The sequence below is a fragment of the Rhinatrema bivittatum genome, chromosome 1 (assembly GCF_901001135.1).
Source record: "Rhinatrema bivittatum chromosome 1, aRhiBiv1.1, whole genome shotgun sequence".
Classification (NCBI taxonomy): domain Eukaryota; kingdom Metazoa; phylum Chordata; class Amphibia; order Gymnophiona; family Rhinatrematidae; genus Rhinatrema; species Rhinatrema bivittatum.
In genome coordinates, this window is record NC_042615.1 from 714,661,140 (window position 1) to 714,680,770 (window position 19,631).

At 42.1% G+C, this 19,631-nt stretch overlaps 1 protein-coding gene across 4 annotated transcripts in view; it reads left to right on the forward strand.

Annotated features, from left to right (window-relative positions):
• The window catches only part of SMIM15 (small integral membrane protein 15), a 39,988-nt gene extending 21,178 nt beyond the window's left edge, over positions 1–18,810 (forward strand). For 2 of the 4 annotated variants that reach the window (XM_029576509.1, XM_029576492.1), the window contains one exon: positions 16,661–17,536. In XM_029576509.1, the coding sequence (XP_029432369.1) occupies positions 16,689–16,913 (225 nt within the window). In that variant the 5' untranslated portion in view covers positions 16,661–16,688 and the 3' untranslated portion in view covers positions 16,914–17,536. Of the gene's footprint in view, positions 1–13,200; positions 13,360–16,660 lie in introns of all 4 variants that reach the window. The other 2 variants (XM_029576502.1, XM_029576518.1) reach the window with 2 other exon arrangements.
• Positions 18,811–19,631: the final 821 nt, after the last annotated feature.

Below are 19,631 nucleotides of genomic sequence, written 5' to 3' on the forward strand. Positions count from 1 at the left end.
GGTGTGTGTGTGTGTGTGAGAGAAAGAAAGTGATTATGGGAATGAGAAGCCTGTGCATGTGGAGAAAACAAGCATGGGAGTGAGAGACTGGTGAGTGTGTGTGTGTGTGTGAGAGAGAGAGAGAGAGAGAGAGACAGAGAAAGTGATTATGAGAGTGAGCAGCCCATTTATGTAAGTAGAACATGGGAGTGGGAAGCCTGTGTGTGTGTATGGCATGAGAGAAACTGTTCAGGAAGGTGACTGGTATGTGTGTGTGTCAAAGACTGGGAGATGATTGGTATGTGAGAGACAGAAACTGGTCATGGGGGCATGACTGGTATGGTGTTTGTGTGAGAGACATGGGCACTAAGGAAGAGGACCATGTAAGCGTTTGTATCAGTCTTATTTGTTGTGTTTTCTCAAGAGGACATGCATTGGTAGTAAACTGCTGTCTCTCACACACACACACCATACCAGTCATGCCCCCATGACCAGTTTCTGTCTCTCACATATCAATCATCTCCCAGTCTTTGACACACACACATACCAGTCACCTTCCTGAACAGTTTCTCTCATGCCATACACACACACAGGCTTCCCACTCCCATGTTCTACTTACATAAATGGGCTTCTCACTTTCTCTGTCTCTCTCTCTCTCTCTCTCTCTCTCTCTCTCTCTCTCTCTCTCTCTCTCTCGCTCTCTCTCTCTCTCTCTCTCTCTCTCTCTCTCTCTCTCTCTCTCTCTCTCTCTCACTCACTCACTCACTCACTCACTCACTCACTCACTCACTCACTCACTCACTCACTCACTCACTCACTCACTCACTCACTCACTCACTCACTCACTCACTCACTCACTCACTCACTCACACACACACACACACACACACTACTGCTGCTTCTGGTGTGTGCCACGGCCTGCATGGAAGGGGAGTAGGAGAGCTGTTGGAGGGGATAAGTAAAGGTGGCTTTTAAAGTTTATTTTTCTTGATTGACTGCCATTTTAATTATTTAATATTATGTGATGTCTGCTTTTTTGAAATATTTTATTGGTGTTTGGAGAATTTTAATAGTTTTTCTGCGTTTTTAATTGTTGGATGTTATTCTGTTCATAGCTGTTTTGAAACATTTATTCTGCTTATTAGTATAGTTTTACAATTATTTCTTTGTGGGGATCTATAGCTGCTTGCTAGTTCTGTTTTCCTAATAAGAGGTGTATTGGTTTTTAGGGCCTGATTTAATATTTGTAGTGTTGCCTTTGCATAGATAGGGTTGCTCCTGTTTGAGTGTATTCCATAATACGGGTGTAACTGTGTGCGGATTAGTTTATGTGCATTACTACAGATCCTGGGAGTATGTTAGGTCGGTTCTGTGTCTGTTACCGAGATGAGATATTTTACTAGCATGTAAGCGTTTGTATCAGTCTTATTTGTTGTGTTTTCTCAAGAGGACATGCATTGGTGGTAAACTGCTGTCTTTTCATAAGTAGGGCTATTGAGCCTGGAAGTAGAAGGAGTTTGAGTTGCTGTTACTGAGATGTCACCAGAACCAGAATATCTTTTGTAGGGTGAGTTGTATGGGGAATGTCATAATTCTGCTTTACATCCATTATTGTGGGTCAGGGGGGTTCCCATGTATGCAAACTGTACTTTACATCTAGCCTCGTGACGATCATGGGTCAGTGTGTCACGCATGTGAGAACCATCTGTCAGGTGTGTCCCGACAGAAAAAAGGTTGAGAACCACTGAGCTAGCAGATTCCCCCTGCCTAGGAGATCACCTCTTCAGAGTTAAACTCAGGAAAATAGTTGCCCAAATGAAAGAGCATTATGTAGCACTCCAGTCCCTCTGAACCAGCTCAGAACAACAGTCTACTTCATGCCAGCCAAACTAGGCTTTTAAAAGGCCATACTTCTAGAGAAGCCCATTCCAGTAGTTTCAAAAGTATTGGATCCTGTCTCTACAGTAACAGCTTCCAGCCTGAAGTTGACAACGAGAACACCACCTTCAACCTAAAGTGGCACAAGAGGCCCAACCTAAGCCAGGGCCAAGTTTATGATTATCCTATAAATCCAACAACCATCCTCCATTGTTGGAGGAAGGATCCAGCCATACCTGGAGGAATGGTGCAAGATTACCAGAGATTGCTATGTGCTCAAATTTGTGGAGTGTGGATACTGCTTACATTTTTCCTGACTCCCCAAGTTTCCTCATTGTTCAGTCTTCAATTTGGATCAGTCTTGTGCAACGCAATTCCAACTGGAAGTGGAGTCACTTCTCAGTCAATGAGTGATAGAACTTGTTCCATCCCAGCAGCTTGACCAGGGGTTCTACTCTTGCTCTTTCCTGATCCCCCAGGAAAACTGGGGGATTGAGACCCATCCTGGATTTAAGAAGTCTGAATTAAGAATCTGCTCCAGGAGAAATTTAAAAATGAACTCCCTTCATACAATTAACCCTTCATCTGGAAGGGGTAATGGATGTGTGCCCTGGATCTAAAGGACACTTATGCTCATAAGTAGAAGAGGACCGGAAGGCTCATCTGCATACTGCTCCCAGCATCCCCTGGGAGAGGAGTCCAGAGGTCACCGCAAGCGATCCAGGGATTGAATTCCACAGACCCAACTTCCAGAGGACCTGCACCCTTTGCAGTAGAAAAGGACTAGTATCACAAACCCTTCAATTAACTGAGTGAAGATCAATTAAAGAGGATTGGTTAAAGAGGATTGGTAAGTATAGCTTTGGGAAATCTTTGGACTTATAAACGTTTGGTGAAAGGTGAAATAGAGAGATATATTCTTTAGAGTTTGTGTGTCTGAGGTAATAAACAAGCCAGAGATAGACACTAGAATAAACTATCTTTCCCACCCACTCAACCCTTAATTTTTAGGCAAGAGAAACTTTCTCATTAAAAATCATACTACTGTACCTGGCCTTATTGAAAGTTTAACCATCCCTTTGTAGGACACTAGCTGATTAATTAGTAAATTCACCTGTAAATTTAAAGTACTCTAATTCTAACTCAATAAAACTAAGATGAAGGCAGCAGTCCAGCAGCAAGAGGGGGGGCTTTCCAGTCTTTTGCATTGAGTGTCACATGTATGATTTTTTACCTGCTGGTGAGAGATTATATGTGTACACTCAGTGCAAAGAGCTCCTGACTCTCAGGGAACGAGTCTGATCTCGGGAGGCTAGAGTAGCAGACTTGGAGGAGCTGAGGCAGACAGAGGTACATTGATGAAACCTTCAGGGACATAGTAGCCAAGTCCCAAATCCAGTCTGGCAGCCTCCGTACTGCCTTGGATCAGAGTGGTCTCCCAGTAGGAGGAGAACACCCTGGTGTAGCAGGAAGTGATCCTGTAGCAAGGACCTGCTCTCCAGGTGATGTATTGTCCTCACGCACTGAGGACAAGTCTCCCAGGGCTACTGCCAAGGAGGGAAGGGTTAGGCTGGCCATCATAGTTGGTGATTCTATTATTAGAAATGTAGATAGCAGGGTGGCTCATGGACGTGAGGACTGCCTGGTGCGAAGGTGGCAGACCTCACGTGTCACCTAGATAGGATTATAGATAGTGCTGGGGAGGAGCCGGCTGTCGTGGTACATGTGGGTATCAACGACATAGGAAAATGTGGGAGGGAGGTTCTGGAAGACAAATTCAGGATTTTAGGTAGAAAGCTGAAATCCAGAAGCTACAGGGTGGCATTCTCTGAAATGTTTCCTGTTCCACATGCAGGTCTCCAGAGGCAGGCAGAGTTACAGAGTTTCAACGCGTGGATGAGAAGATGGTGCAGGGAAGAGGGATTCAGTTTTGTAAGGAACTGGGGAAACTTTTGGGGAAAGGGGAGACTTTTCCGAAATGATGGGCTCCACCTTAACCAGAGTGGAACCAAGCTGTTGGCACTAACTTTTAAAAAGGAGATAGAGCAGCTTTTAAACTAGAACAAGGGGGAAAGCTGACAGTCACTCAGAAGTGCATGGTTCAGAGCAATGTATCCTTGAAGGATACTAATGAAACAGGAGAGTTAGGGCATCCCAACAGAGAGATTCCAATAAAAGCAAACGTAGTCCATGTGCCTATATTTAAAAAATCACCGAAGCTAATGATTTCTAAATATCCCTAACAACTGAAAAGCAGGTTGTTTAATACAAACAAAAAAACACACTTTGAAATGTCTGTATGCCAGAAGCCTAAGAAGTAAGATGGGAGAGTTGGTGTATAGCAGTAAATGATGAGATTGGCATCACAGAGACTTGGTGGAAGGAGGATAACCAATGGGACAGTGCTATATCAGGGTACAAATTATATCATAATGATAGGGAGGATCAACTTGGTGGGAGTGTGGCACTTTATGTCCGGGAGGGTATAGAGTCCAACAGGATAAAGATCATACAAGAGAGTAAATGCTCAGTAGAATCTATATGGGTAGAAATCCCATGTGTGTTGGGTAAGAGTATAGTGATAGGCGTATACTACCCTTGACCTGGACAAAATGGTCAGACAGATGATGAAATGCTAAGAGAAATCAGAGAAGCTAACCAATTTGGCAGTGCAATAATAATGGGAGATTTCAATTACCCCAAAATTGGGTAAATGTAACATCAGGATTCGCTAGAGACACAAAGTTCCTGGATGTAATAAATGACTGCTTCATGGAGCAATTGGGTCAGGAACCAAGAGAGGGAGCTATTTTAGATTTAATTCTTAGTGGAACACACGATTTGGTGAGAGAGGTAACGGTGGTGGGGCCACTTGGCAACAGTGATCATAACATAATCAAATTTAAACTAATAACTGGAAGGGGGACAATAAGTAAATCTACAGCTGTAACACCAAACTTTCAAAAGGGAAACTTTGATAAAATGAGGAAAATAGAAAAAAACAAAGGTGCAGTTGCAAAGGTTAAGTGTTCAACAGGCATGGACATTGTTTAAAAATACAATCCTAGAGACACAGTCCATATGTATTCCACGCATTAAGAATGGTGGAAGGAAGGCAAAACAATTACCGTCATGGTTAAAAGGTGACGTGAAAGAGGCTATTTTAGCCAAAATAAATCCTTCAAAAATTGGAAGTAGGATCCATCTGAAGAAAATAGGATAAAACCTAAGCGTTGTCAAGTTAACTGTAAAACATTGATAAGACAGGTAAAGAGAGAATTTGAAATTAAGTTGGCCATAGAGGCAAAAACTCATAATAAAAGCTTTTTTAAATATATCCAAAGCAAGAAACCTGTGAGGGAGTCGGTTGGACCATTAGATGACCGAGGGGTTAAAGGGGCTCTTAGGGAAGATAAGGCCATTGTAGAAAGACTAAATTCTTTGCTTCCGTGTTTTACTAATGAGGATCTTGGGGAAATACCAAGGGGTGATGAGTCAGATGAACTGATGATAAAGGGGATGGAACAGCTCCCCTATGAGGAAAGGCTGAAGAGGTTAGGGCTGTTCAGCTTGGAGAAGAGATGGCTGAGGGGGGATATGATAGAGGTCTTGAAAGAATACATGTGAATTGGTTATTTACACTTTCGGATCATAGGACTAGGGGGCATTCCATGAAGTTAGCAAGTAGCACATTTAAGACTAATCGGAGAAAATTCTTTTTCACTCAAAGCACACTTAAGCTCTGGAATTTGTTGCCAGAGAATGTGGTTAGTGCAATTAATGTAGCTGGCTTTAAAAAAAAGTTTGGATAAGTTCTTGAAGGAAAAGTCCATTAACTGCTATTAATCGTTTACTTAGGGAAAAGCCACTGCTATTAATTGCATCAGTAGCATGGGATCTTCTTGGTGTTTGGGTAATTGCCAGGTTCTTGTGGCCTGGTTTTGGCCTCTGTTGGAAACAGGATGCTGGGCTTGGTGGACCCTTGGTCTGACCCAGCATGGCAATTTTTTTATGTTCTTATATCCCCATCCCTCCCTCCCAGTGAGTTTACCTACAGTTTGTGGTGGACTCTTCTTATTACCAGTATCGAGTACTCCCTTTATCAAATTCCTAGATATAATAGTAGCGTACCTCTGTCATCAGGGCATCTAGGTCTTCCTGTAGTTCTAGTCTGGCTACTGATGGCAGTGGTGTGGGAAGCAGTTCTAACATTGATTCGGCTCCTATAGTCATTAGGTTTCCTGGTGAAGTTTGAAAAATCGATCCTAGTTCCCACCCAGAGAACAGAATTTATAGGAGCATGGATAGATTCCATCAGACAGGGTGAACACCCTCGGATCACTTGTTGATTTACATTCAGAAGTTGATATATATAACAACCAGAGACATTTTAGTTGCTCTGGGTCACATGGCGGCAGCAGCAGTTCATGTGGTTCTGCTGACCCTTCTTCACATGCGACTCTTACAGTAGGGCTTCTACTCTTTATGGGACCAATTAACTCAGCCCTTTATGATCTCTGTAGATGTCTCACAAAGCATGAAACAGGAGCTTTGCAGGTGCAAGAAACCTTAAATTATCTAAGATGAGGAGCCACTCAGTCTACTTCCTCTCCAAGTAGCATTGGCAACGGTCGCTTCCACAAAAGGATGGGAAACCCCCACAGACCCCTTCTAAACTCAAGGTACTTGGTGGTTAAACTATTTCAAATCATCCTCCTAGAGCTGTGAGCAGTCAGATACACTTTCGCAACTGTCATGTATCTTCTCCACAGAAAGAGCATTCTCATTCAATCTGACAACCAAGAAATCATGTTATGCATGGACCTTCTGCCAAGAGGTGATAAAAAAAAATGTGGAAATGGGCATGCAAACATCAAGTTGTCCTGCAAGTAACCTACCTTCCAGGTTTTTTCAACACATCAGCAGAATATTTCGCTAATATGCGTGGTCCCTACAATCAGTTGCCAATAGACTGTTCAGTTTTTGGGGACTTCCAGCAATAGGACCTCTTTACGTAAGAGGAAAACAGAAAAGTGGAAAGATTGTGCTCCATGCTGCCTAGCAAACTCGGATCCACTCAGGATGCTTTTCTGCTCAGCTAGAATGCAGGTCTCATGTATGCTTTTCCACAGATTTCATTGTTCACCAAAATGGTGCAAAAAGTTCTCGAGGACTGGGTCTGGCTAATTCTTATTGCTCCAGGGTGGCACAGAAAAGTTTGATTTGTATAACCCTCTGATTCATCTCTGGATAGATTCAGCCTTACTAACTCAGGAGGAAGGACATTCTGTCTACACTAAGGAAAACAAAATTATCAGGTAAGTAATTTCTCCATTTCCAACATCCAGTAAATGTAATGGTAAGCATTTTAAATTTCTGAATGAATGTAGTATGTTGTAATTTCTTTCAGTTATAGCTGTGTTTGTTTCTGAGATGTGTATGGTGCGAAAAAAGTGAGTTTGGACTTATGACTGAGAGTCATGGGTGTAGAAGTGGGTGAGTGAGAGAGAGGTAGTGGTAGATTGTAAACAGTTTATAGTAGGGTTACAATATGTGCATGTGATGGAAAACTTGCAGTTTTTGTATATGGCTGCAAGATTTGTGTGATTTGGTATGCATAAGGTCTAGAAAATCTGGGAGCCTTGCAGTGTATAGGCATGAATGATGGGTATGTAGGAAAGACTTTGCATGTCTAGAATGTGTGTACTTCTGGTTTGTGTTTATAGGAAGGGAAGGTAATATGTAGCACGGAACAATGTTATGCTGGTTGTGTAGGTGAGTTCTGTGATTTATAGAAAACAGTTTTCCCCACAGGAGATTTCTTGGTGTTCTAGGGCCCCATGTAATTTTATAGTGCTGCCTTTTCATGAGAAGGGTAGTTGCTGTTTAAATCCTGGGATTTAGTGCTGTTCTGGTATGGCAGGTTTATTACATAGGTTCCAAGTGTCTCTTTGGCAGGGATTCATGTTGTTAAAGTGCACCTACTAGTGGAGGGAGTTTGTTTTGCTGTTTAATGAGAGAACACCAGATCTGATACATTTTTTTTTTTTTTTTTTTTTTTTGGTATGATGCCTTGTAATGTTTGTTCTTCTGGGCACCCACAGTTGGCAGACTTCCAGTGAATGTAGGGTATGTTTGTATAGAAGTTGAGGAGCAGAGACCACCATATGTTGGGATTCTGTCCTAGCCTGTATAGACTGCAGATTTCACTCCCCTATAAAATTGGTTGAATGCTGCTAACGGATATTACATAGAAGGCCCTTGGAACTTTTTCTTGTACCGTCTCTTACAGCCAGTTTAAAGGCAGGGGTCCATGCTGTAGGGGTGGGTGCAGTGTGTAGAAATGTCACTTTGGCTTGTTACCCTCCATATCTAGTTTGCCTTTCTGTTGGGGCCTCTCCCTCCTCCCATTCCAAATAGTTCTGCCTCAAGATACCACTGAATCTGGCAGGAGAAAATGTTTGGGGTTAAGGATCAAGGAAGAGCGCTCGATGTCATCTACTTGGATTTCAGCAAAGCTTTTGATACGGTTCCGCACAGGAGACTGGTGAATAAAACGAGAAGCTTAGGAGTGAGGGCCGAGGTGGTGACCTGGATTGCAAATTGGTTGATGGACAGAAGACAATGTGTGATGGTAAACGGAACTTTCTCTGAAGAGAGAGCGGTTTTAAGTGGTGTACCGCAAGGATCGGTTTTGGGACCGGTCCTGTTCAATATCTTTGTGAGCGACATTGCGGACGGGATAGAAGGTAAGGTTTGTCTTTTTGCGGATGACACTAAGATCTGCAACAGAGTGGACACGCCGGAAGGAGTGGAGAGAATGAGATGGGATTTAAGGAAACTGGAAGAGTGGTCGAAGATATGGCAGCTGAGATTCAATGCCAAGAAGTGCAAAGTCATGCATATGGGGAGTGGAAATCCGAATGAACTGTATTCGAGGGGGGGGGGGAAAGGCTGATGTGCACGGAGCAGGAGAGGGACCTTGGGGTGATAGTGTCTAATGATATGAAGTCTGCGAAACAATGTGACAAGGCGATAGCAAAAGCCAGAAGAATGCTGGGCTGCATAGAGAGAGGAATATCGAGTAAGAAAAGGGAAGTGATTATTCCCTTGTACAGGTCCTTGGTGAGGCCTCACCTGGAGTACTGTGTTCAGTTCTGGAGACCGTATCTACAAAGAGACAAAGACAAGATGGAAGCGGTACAGAGAAGGGCGACCAAGAAGGTGGAGGATCTTCATCGGATGACGTACGAGGAGAGATTGAAGAATCTAAATATGTACACCCTGGAGGAAAGGAGGAGCAGGGGTGATATGATTCAGACTTTAAGATACTTGAAAAACTTTAATGATCCAAAGACAACGACAAACCTTTTCAGACGGAAAAAAAATCAGCAGAACCAGAGGTCACGAGCTGAGGCTCCGGGGAGGAAGACTAAGAACCAATGTCAGGAAGTATTTCTTCACGGAAAGGGTGGTGGATGCCTGGAATGCCCTTCCGGAGGAAGTGGTGAAGTCTAAAACTGTGAAAGACTTCAAAGGGGCGTGGGATAAACACTGTGGATCCATCAAGTCTAGTGGGCGTAAATATAGAGGAGGTGGTAAAACACTGCACGGAGCGGCAGTAGCCACAGAGGCATTCACGGAGCGGGATGCCAGTGGCCAGTAGTTGTTCCACCTTCAGGCAGCAAAATACTGCACGGAGCGGCAGTAGCCACAGAGGCATTCACGGAGCGGGATGCCAGTGGTTTGTGTTCCACCTTCACGGAGCGGAAGGTTGGAGGGCTGCCATCTCCAAAAAAACAAAAAAACCAAAACAAAAAAACAAAAAACAAACAAACAAAACAGAGGTGGGTAAGAGTATGGGGCAGGGGTGTGGCCGTTTATTGCGGCAGTTGCTACCCCTGATTGAGCTGGATGTTCATTGGGATGTGAATACGGCACTGCTCTCTGCATTGGTGGAGGGGTGGAAGGGAATTGGGGCCGGAGGGTGCTGGAAGCCAATAGTGACGGGGGAGGGGGAGAAAAAAGGGGGGGGGGGGGAAGATAAAAAAAAATGGATAAACTGCGTAGCTTGCTGGGCAGACTGGATGGGCCGTTTGGTCGTCTTCTGCCGTCATTTCTATGTTTCTATGGGTTCTGGTAAAGGAATAAAAGCAGACTAAAAAAAAAACCAAAAACCAAAGAACACACGTCTTGCATGTGCTTTCTAATCCATCTTAGATACACAACTTAGCTTCAAATCCCACATCAAATCGCTCCTAAAAGGGGGCTTCTATAAACTCCAAACCCTCAAAAAACTTAAGCCTCTCCTCCACGCACATGACTTCCGCACTGTTATGCAAACCACTATACTATCAAAACTTGACTATTGCAACTCACTGCTAATAGGCCTTCCAGCTTCCACAATCAAACCCCTCCAAATCTTACAAAATGCCATGGCTCGCATCCTTACAAACTCAAGAAAGACTGATCATATTACTCCCATATTACAAAACCTCCACTGGCTACCAATCACCTATCGCTCTCAATACAAAACACTCACTATCATACATAACACGCTATATAAAAATAACTCCCCCTGGATCGAAGATATGCCACACTTCCACCAGGCCAACCGTCCTACCAGAAACTCCCTTGCGGGCACCCTCCACACCCCTTCACTCAAAATTGCTCACCTCACAAACACCAGAGCGAGAGCCTTCTCCATCGCCGGCCCCACCCTTTGGAACTCCCTCCCCACTGAGCTCCGACTAGAACCTTCACTTAATCAATTCAAAAAAGGAATCAAGACCTGGTTATTTAAACAGGCCTATCCCAACGCCTCTCAACCCTAGCATTTGACTTCTCCTCAACACTCATTATTTCCCTCTCCCTAGTACAGTGTCCCCCGCCCCCCTACACACCCTCCCTCCCTCACCACCCCATCCATATTATGGCTTCCTGATATTCAGTCACCACCTCTCCTTCCCATCGCCACCCCCTGCCCCCTTGTACCGTTCCTACCCCACCCCGCCTCCCTATGCGCTTCATCCCCCACCCCCGCGCTACCCCCCACTTTGTCGTCTCTTGTATATAATTAATTTATGTCCAACCTGGTTAACCACATGTAATCTCATTTAATAACTGTGGCGCCCGTTGGCTCTACAGTAAAGTTGTCACCTTTTAACTTCCTATCCTTCCTCCATCTATCATTGTAATTTCCTTTCTCAGTTGTCTGTAAACCGACATGATGTTTTTTTTACGAATGCCGGTATATAAAAGTTATAAATAAATAAATAAAAATAAATAAAAAATAAAAATAAAAGCTGTATGTGTAGTTGAATAACCCTGCCTGGTCTGATTCATGGGTGGCGCAGATAGCATTAATGGAGCATTTTTGTTGGCTCCACCACCTACCTGTGTGACCAAAATATTTTTCAGCCTCAATGAATATCTTTTGGATCCCCAAATATTTCTGTGTTATCTGCTTTGAGATATTTGCTCTCTGCAGCATAATTTCACAGGTCGTGAATCAAGTCCTGTATGTGTAATTTCAAGTGTACTCCTGGCAAATTAATAAACTTCAAGAGAACTCTATTTACAACATTTCCTAATTTTATCTTTTGGTAGTTAGAGTATTATGAAATTTCAGGTAAACTAAACTTCAGTGGTTCTCATCCTGCTTTGGAGGAACATCTTGATTTCAGGATCTCCACAATGAATATGCATGAGAGACATTTGTGTATATTGGGTCTCCAGTGTATGTAAATATTTCCCATGCATATTCATTATGCCTGTCCTCAAAACAAGAAAATGAGGTGTGCCTCCAGTACAGGATTGAGAACTAAACTATCTATGAACTTTATAACTAGTTCAGCCAACTCAAAATAGCATGAAGTCCAGGATCATACTTCTTTCTAAAATTCACATGTATTTATTCAGTTCTGCTTTGTATTGCATATTTGAGCAACTCTTTTCAGCACTTGTATACATTGATGGCTATAAATAACTATAATTAGTAGAAAGCGGCATTGGAAAATAGGTATCAATTTTAACAAGAAGCAGAGCTGGCCATTAGAAAAGCTTATAAAGTAAGGACTAGGCCGTCCCTTTCGGAAGGCCAGATGGATTAAGGAGACGATTGCTTTGATGTATTTTCTGAAGGGCTGATAAGTACCAGAGGGTGCCTTGTGCTCATTCCATGAGGCCCAGTCATCTTCCTGGACAGAATCCTTTGATTTGGCCGCAGAAGATATATCTGTAAGGCAGCTACTTGGTCATCCTTCGTTAAACATTACCGATTGGACATATAAGCCAAAGCAGTTGCTGTGTTCGGAGTAGGCATTCTTAGAGCAGTCTTGTCTTTTTCCCACCCAGGCTAGTTTTTGCTTGGGGAAATCCCACTAGTCTGGACTGGCCTAACAGAATGATAAAGAAGGCAACATTTTAATCTCACTTGTTAATTTTCTTTCCTTGAGTCTTGCTAGACCAGTCAAGGAGCCTCCAGGGACCACAGCAGCTGCCTAAATGTATTTGCCTCTCTCTCTCGCTTCTTGGCTAAGCTTCCTCAGGGAGCATAATGATTATAGTTTTCTCCTTAAAGGAGAGCATTGACTTTGCTGCTACCTTTTTTTTTTTTATCTCTCTGCTTCTTAGGGATTACTATTAGAAGTTCCCTCTCGCCTGTTTTAGGTTCAGACATTATTAGAGCAGGGATTTTGATTCATTGCTTTGACAGAAAGGTACTGGCAAACGCTTGGTCTGCACCTACCTTATGGTGAGAGATATCAGGGGGAGAAAATGGTGGGTTCTCTGTCTCTCTCAGCTGGTAGATGGAGTAAATCCACTTGTCTGGACTGGTCTAACGAGATTTGAGGAAAGGAAATTAATAGGTAAGACTAAATTTCTCCAATTATAGCCTGTTGCATCAGTTTTACCCACAGTATGGAGAGACATTCCTTGGGGTGTAGTTAAGGAGGGGTTAGCCCTTATACACATTCTTTTTGCATTTTCAAAGATGTGTGTGGAAATTTTGTTAAAATAATCCTGTGCACAAATTATGTGTAGATCATTATGGTGGGATCATTTTCAAAGGAAAGTATGCCTGTACTTATCCCATCAATAACTGATGAACTAAACTTTTATATTTGACTGAAAAATTTAGACAGATTGTTACAAAATTATCCCCTTAACGTTTAACCATTTAATATTTTACATTCTTAACGGCATATAGTGAAGCATATAATCCCATGTTACCATTTTATATGTTCATTTTACATGTTCATTTTAAATGTTTGTTTATTATATGTTTTTATCAGTTTTATTCATTTTTATATTTTTAATGTCATTTATTGTATGTTTTAGCCCCTGATGCAGCCCTACTGAAAGAGGGCGAAACTCGGCTGGAGTCGGGCTCTATTGCGTATATTTGCACACAATAAACCTCTGCAAGATCGGACATTTGGTTGCTTATTGTGTACTGTTGCTCCCACCTGGCTACAAGCCATGAAATGCATCATTACAGTGTGTATAACCTTGATTTTTTTAGACATGTAAAGTCTCTTTCAAGGGAGGTTGATCCTCTATAGAAAGCAGCAGGGAAAAACACATTGATTCTTGTGGGATACGACAGGGCAAATAATGGCATGAAGCCAAAAACACCTGCCCATTCTTCAGTTGCCGCACTGTCTCATTTGTGTGCTCTGAAATACATTTTCAACCCAGCATCATAGGATTCATTGAGGATAACATTGGCAGCATAAGGACAACAATGCATAGAAGTACTAAAATTCTGTACCACATATGTCTCCTCAATTTTAGGAGCAGGGATGTTAGCTAACTAAAGGAGTACCAATACAAGCCCAGCAAAATATAGAAATACAACCTCATGCGGGGACTGATTGAGCACTTCTTAAAAAGAGAATTGTAAGACTTCCCGGGAAATCAGGGCAATTAGTTTGCATTTAAGATCTCGGTGGTGAGATTTCCAACATGCTACTTGCATTTCATGAGACAGTTACCATATTTTACCTACTGACTATATATGACATGCCTCCACATATCAAAACACAAAAAAAAAGAGCCAAGAAAATTGCCAAAAACAATGACACCAACAAAAGGCAAAAGCATGCAATAGCAAATATCAAATTAGACTCTAATATATGAGATGGTTGGTGCCTAATATAATACACGCATCAGCAAGCTTGATGGTGTGCCCCTATTGTAATGGGCCACCCGATCTGCTACAACATTTTTTCAAAAACGTATTTTTTTTTTTTTTTCAAAACATGCTTGTATTATATTAGGCACCAACCATCTGGTATATTAGGGTCTGTTTGATACCTCCACACATGCCATTTCTTTTTCTGCTGCACTGCAGTTGTAACTTCACTACCACAGGGCCCATAAAATGATGAGAGGATCTGCCCCATTATGGTAAGGGTCAAGCTCTCTACTTACTTAGTGGGTTCTAACTTTTAGGTCATGCAGATGGTGACGTGGACCCTTTTGAGAAGGCAGAATACTGATTTCTGACTGGTCAGGCAGTGCCTCAGCCATTCTCCGCTCCCTGAATCTGATCCTTTTATTTCTGTATCTGTGCTGGCATAAATAAAATCTACCCAAACAGTCATACCACTCCAACGCATAACCACAATTCTCAACTTTTATTTCTGGGTTTTAGAACCAACCATTATATACATCCTGGTGTAGGGAAAACATTAGCTCCTGTGTACTCTGAGTTCATGGGATACACTGTCCTAACAACACTCTATTATTAAAAACCAAAGTAGTAATACAGTCTTCCCAGTCTATGCTTAAATAGAAATTAAATCTTTTCGATCCTTCACTATTTCCCTCGTTCCTCTCCACACCTTTTGGGATATAGCATGCAAATCCCCCAGTTCCCTTCTGGTTGCTCAAACCTGACCCCAAAGACTACTCATAGCCTCATGACCTCCGGATCCTCTCTTCCTTCCATCCAAGCCTCTCACTTAGTCAATAGTCAAGATTCCCCAGTCTCCTCCAGTTCTTCTCCAGGTGCTCTTTTTTTCCTTCGAATGGAGGAATCTCATCTCCCTCCATTCCTTTTCCCATCCATTTCCTCAGGGGGAAGAATCTCCAGCTCTTCCCATCACAACCTCTGGCCTTTTTTCCCTTGAAAATTCTTCAGATTTGCCAAGAAAGTCCTTTGTGATGCTGAGACCCTAGACAATTGCCCTGCTTGCCCCCTTTCCTAAATCTGGCCCTGCCTGCAGAAGCTGTTGGACCAAAATACTAACCATGAGGAAACAATTCAGAGGCTGGAGGAGTCATGCAGTGTCAGCTGTGCAAGTGCAAAACCTGAGTATATACCACTTTGCAACTGTACTATACATGTAATGGATTTCCCCCACCAAATACCTATGGGGGAACTTGCAAGGGGACCTGTCCATACAGACATCCCTTTTTTCAAATGGGGCCAAAAGTTTCGTGATGCAATGCTTATGGTGTCTTTTGTTTTCTGTAAGCATGTACTAAGGAGATCATCATTCCCTCCAGCAAGCATAGGAACCATCCCAATCCCCTCTGCCCCTCCCACACAGGGTCTGTCACGGTCTCCAGGGAAACTCCAGAAAAGCCAAAAGGAGTCCTGCAAATAAGCATGTTGCATGTACATGTTTGATTTAACAATTTGGAGTCTGTCAGTTAAAACACAGTACAAAACAACTGTTTCACTAACAAAGCTCATGTTGTGGCAAACAAAAATTGATAAACTACATTAGAATGTTGCATGCATGGGTTCTATATAAATGATGACTTTCTTTGTAGGTTACACTGATGTCTGAGTCACTAGAGTTTCTCAAATGGAGCATGCCACAGAAGGCATCAGTATGGTTGACTATGGGATTCCTCTTATTTTCTATTCTTTCCTCACTTCCTAGACCCCTTTCAACTGCTGCATTAGACCTGTCCCATGTATAGAGCTCACCTGCCTTCACTCTGTAGGTAACAGGTGAGGGGATTACAGATATGGCTCTCCCACCCCCTAACACAGCCACTAGATGAAAAGGCTGAAGTGCAACTCCCAGAATGCAATAGTAAAAGACATGTTCTAGCTTTACCCAGATGCCCATCCTCCCCTGGTTCACCTGAGTAGGTCCATGAAGGCAGACAGCATCCTAGAAAGGCTATTGTGAAGCAGTTAATCCTAGAGTACTTGTTTTAAAATCAACCTGTTAGTGAGTGGGACTGGAGGTGAAGCAGAGTATAAACTGGTTCTGCCTCCCACATCTTCTGAATATCTTGTTCAGGCGGTTCTAAATAACCTTTAGTGTTTCAAAACATGCTTTATATCCCTTTTTACTACAATTGATATTTGTGAAAACCTGATTTTCATTCATTATTTAATATAGTAGAGGCCCGAATCTCCAGTGATGAAGTGACCCCATGTGCTTTGGATCCAAATATATATTATTTACACAACTCGCATGTCACTGGCTATCTGGGTCTTTCTTCTGTGTTGGTAAAGCCTAAGCTGGCCAATTAGATTAGCTAATTTGGACTTTTCTGATGTATAAATTTCCAATATGAGTAGCATAAATAGTTTGAGTTAGATCCTTTATCATTGCTTGGGGAATTTTTATAGTAGATGTAAACAACCTTCTGCTTTAAGTATCTAACAAAATGCTTGATTTCTGTAGACTGGATTTTTGCTGATGTAAATGTTGCACTAATACAGAAAGAAACTCCGCTAAGAATTTATTTAGACTGCTTGTAATTGCCATTATTTTGGAGAAGGTTCCTACAGTTGGATTATAATAGATTTTGTTTTTATCTTATGCAGGGGTCATCCCAGGACGTTTTCTTAGAAGATGATTGATATAAGGGCTTGGGCAGAATATATAGTGGAATGGGCTGCAAAGGACCCATATGGTTTTCTTACAACGGTGATTCTAGCCCTTACTCCACTGTTCCTTGCAAGTGCTGTACTGTCATGGAAACTGGCAAAAATGATTGAGGCTAAGGAACGAGAGCAAAAAAAGAAACAGAAACGCCAGGAAAACATTGCAAAAGCTAAGCGACCAAAGAAGGATTAAAGAGAAACATTTTTTTTTCTGGAACTAAACTGCAGTTTTCTTAGAAGAGACTCTGTAGTTTTTATATTCTGATTTTTATAGTTATGATGTAACCCAGATTCATAAATGTTTTTTGATCTTTTTGAAATTCCTTTTTAGGCCTTTCAATTTTGAAATTGTTATTACTAAAGCTGTAATTTGTTTTGCCAAAACAGGCCGCTGAAGTCCCGTGGTGTTCTGTGTACTGACATAAATGAACATGCGTGCGCTATGCTTAGCAAATGCAGAGTTTGGCTAACTGAACTTTGTGCATATTTATTTAGCATACTGTGATGCTATAACAACAATTGCTTAAAAATGTGAATTATGCCATGCCAGCTGGTAAGAGTATTGAATAGAATTTGTTACTTTTGGACTGAGACAAATAATATAGAACACCCAGCATTTTCCCAGAAAGTAAATGATACAATATATGCATACCTTTATTGTTGATTAGTCTCCTATTATAATTATCAAATTTAGAATAATTGGTATCAATGGTTTCTTGTGATTTGTTGCACCTTGGAAATGCCCATTATGTTGTATCACTGTTCTTTACTTGACACTGTTGCTATGTTTTACTAGTAAAGAAAGAATGAAAATGACTTTAAAGAATTGGTTTCCATGAAAAAAGCAGTATTACTTCCATTAATTCCATCGTGCTCTCTTTGACATTCATTTCCCTCCACAACACCCCATCTTAAAAAATCTTTCCTTCTAGCCACTCCACCCCTCCAACCTTATGCTGTTTATATCTGTCAGCTTCAATGATATCACCCTCTGTATCATCAGTCACAAAAACCTCATTCATTACCCACTAAGTAGTGTGAAGAAGATTGTAAAATCAGTTTTCTTAATGGAATCTGAAATTCTTCTCTGCACTGTAAAAACTGTGGAATGGAAACAATGGTTTTGGCATTTATATAATATCCTAAATCAAAGCACTTTACAGCAAGTAGCGTATGGTTACAAGGAATCTTTGCCTCAGAGTTCACAATCTGAGTATTTAAGGCAATAGGATACAAGGTGATTTTACCCAAATAGCAGTGGCAGAAGCAGGATTTGAACTCGCCTCCTGGTTCCATTATTCTAATGATAAGGCCAGACTTCCTCTCTCCTAACTCTTGTGACATCCTCATAGGAAATGGTGTTTAAAGGGAAACTTGATGCTTTCTTCTTGCAGCATTGGAACAGATATACTAAAGCAGTTCATTTTGTGTCTGTGGCAAAAACATAAAAGTGTCCCATAATACTGTACCTCAAACGTCTGAAATATTTCAACAAATATATGCACCTTTACCAGTAAAATATGGTGAATGGCTAGTTGTGTGGCTATCTTCATCTTATTGCCTGTCAGGATACTGTACCTTTTTCAAGCAGCTTTATATGGATGGGAGTTTTCCTGTGACACTTGTCAACTAAGCCTAAATGTATACCCCAGTTTGCTGTCTTTGCTATCATCATCCATAGCATGGAATGTATAAAGCCTCTAGACCTTTCAGAACCATGGAGTGCAGTATTGGTAGTTCCAGACCTGACAACAAATGCCAAATTCTGTGGGGGGGGGAGAGGATAGCCTGAGCCACTCATGTTGTCTTCAGCTTTTTGGAACTATTTCAGTATGTAGTCCTGAATTTTGTACTGGATAAAGCAAGACTTCTATTTTTTTGTAACCTGAGATGGGATTTTAAAACCACAATTCCCTCGATGTCGTGTTGTTACTGCTACCTTTTGCACAACCAAGCTAAGGAAAAAACAAAGATGTAATGCATGAACGGCTAAGACCCCAGCAGTCTTTTGTTCAGATGTCGCTTGCTAAGTGTGTAGTTTTGTGTGAAAATCTTTACACAAAAATTAGAATCTCATTTATTCTCTGTCATCTAGTTCTCTCCTAGTTTTTTCATTTTGTCATCTTTATTTGTGTCATCTCTTGTTGGGCTCAATTTACCCCAAATCAGTGTTCTGGATGGTGATTGGGGGGGGGGGGGGAATGAAGAGCAGCTACTTGGCAAAAAAAGAAATTGTAATGACCTAATAAAAGTATTTCAGGAACATAGGAAAAGGAATCATGATGAATTGTCCATGATCACCTTCCACATCGCCCATATTCATGCCTATAAAAACGCATTCACACAAATATGTGCCAGGATGAAAAATGCCTGGGCAACGCAAATCCAATTATTTTCTAAGGAAGTAATTTTGACCCTTTTAAAATGTGAGGCTGATTTTTCAAGGGCTTAGAATCCCTCCTGTGGAAATTAGGCCCCTAAACTGACCCTTTTTAAAATGTACTATGCGCGAGTCCTCTTCTGACCTTTCTCAGCTAAAGATTGTCTGGTTCCTAGCCCCCGCCGGGCCATTTTCGCTGGTTGTCTGCTCCTTGGTTGGAGGTTCCGAGAAGCGTGCGGCCCTCCTTCCGGATGCTGATATCACTCTTGAGTCCCAGCGCGCCGGTCACTCCGTCTCCTCCTCAGCTGGATTCATCAACGGGACCAGTCTTGCCGCCATGTGGGCAGCTTTTGAGCCCTAGATCTACGGCTGCTGGGGAGGCTTTTCTTGCCAATGTGAGTCCCTTGGTTGACAGCATGTCTGCAGGATCTCGGTGCTTCCGGGTGTGCTGGGAGGCGCCGGGCATACTGTGGAGTCTGCAGCGACTGTGCAGATTCAAGCCTCAACGCCGCTACGGGGAACAGAGGTCTT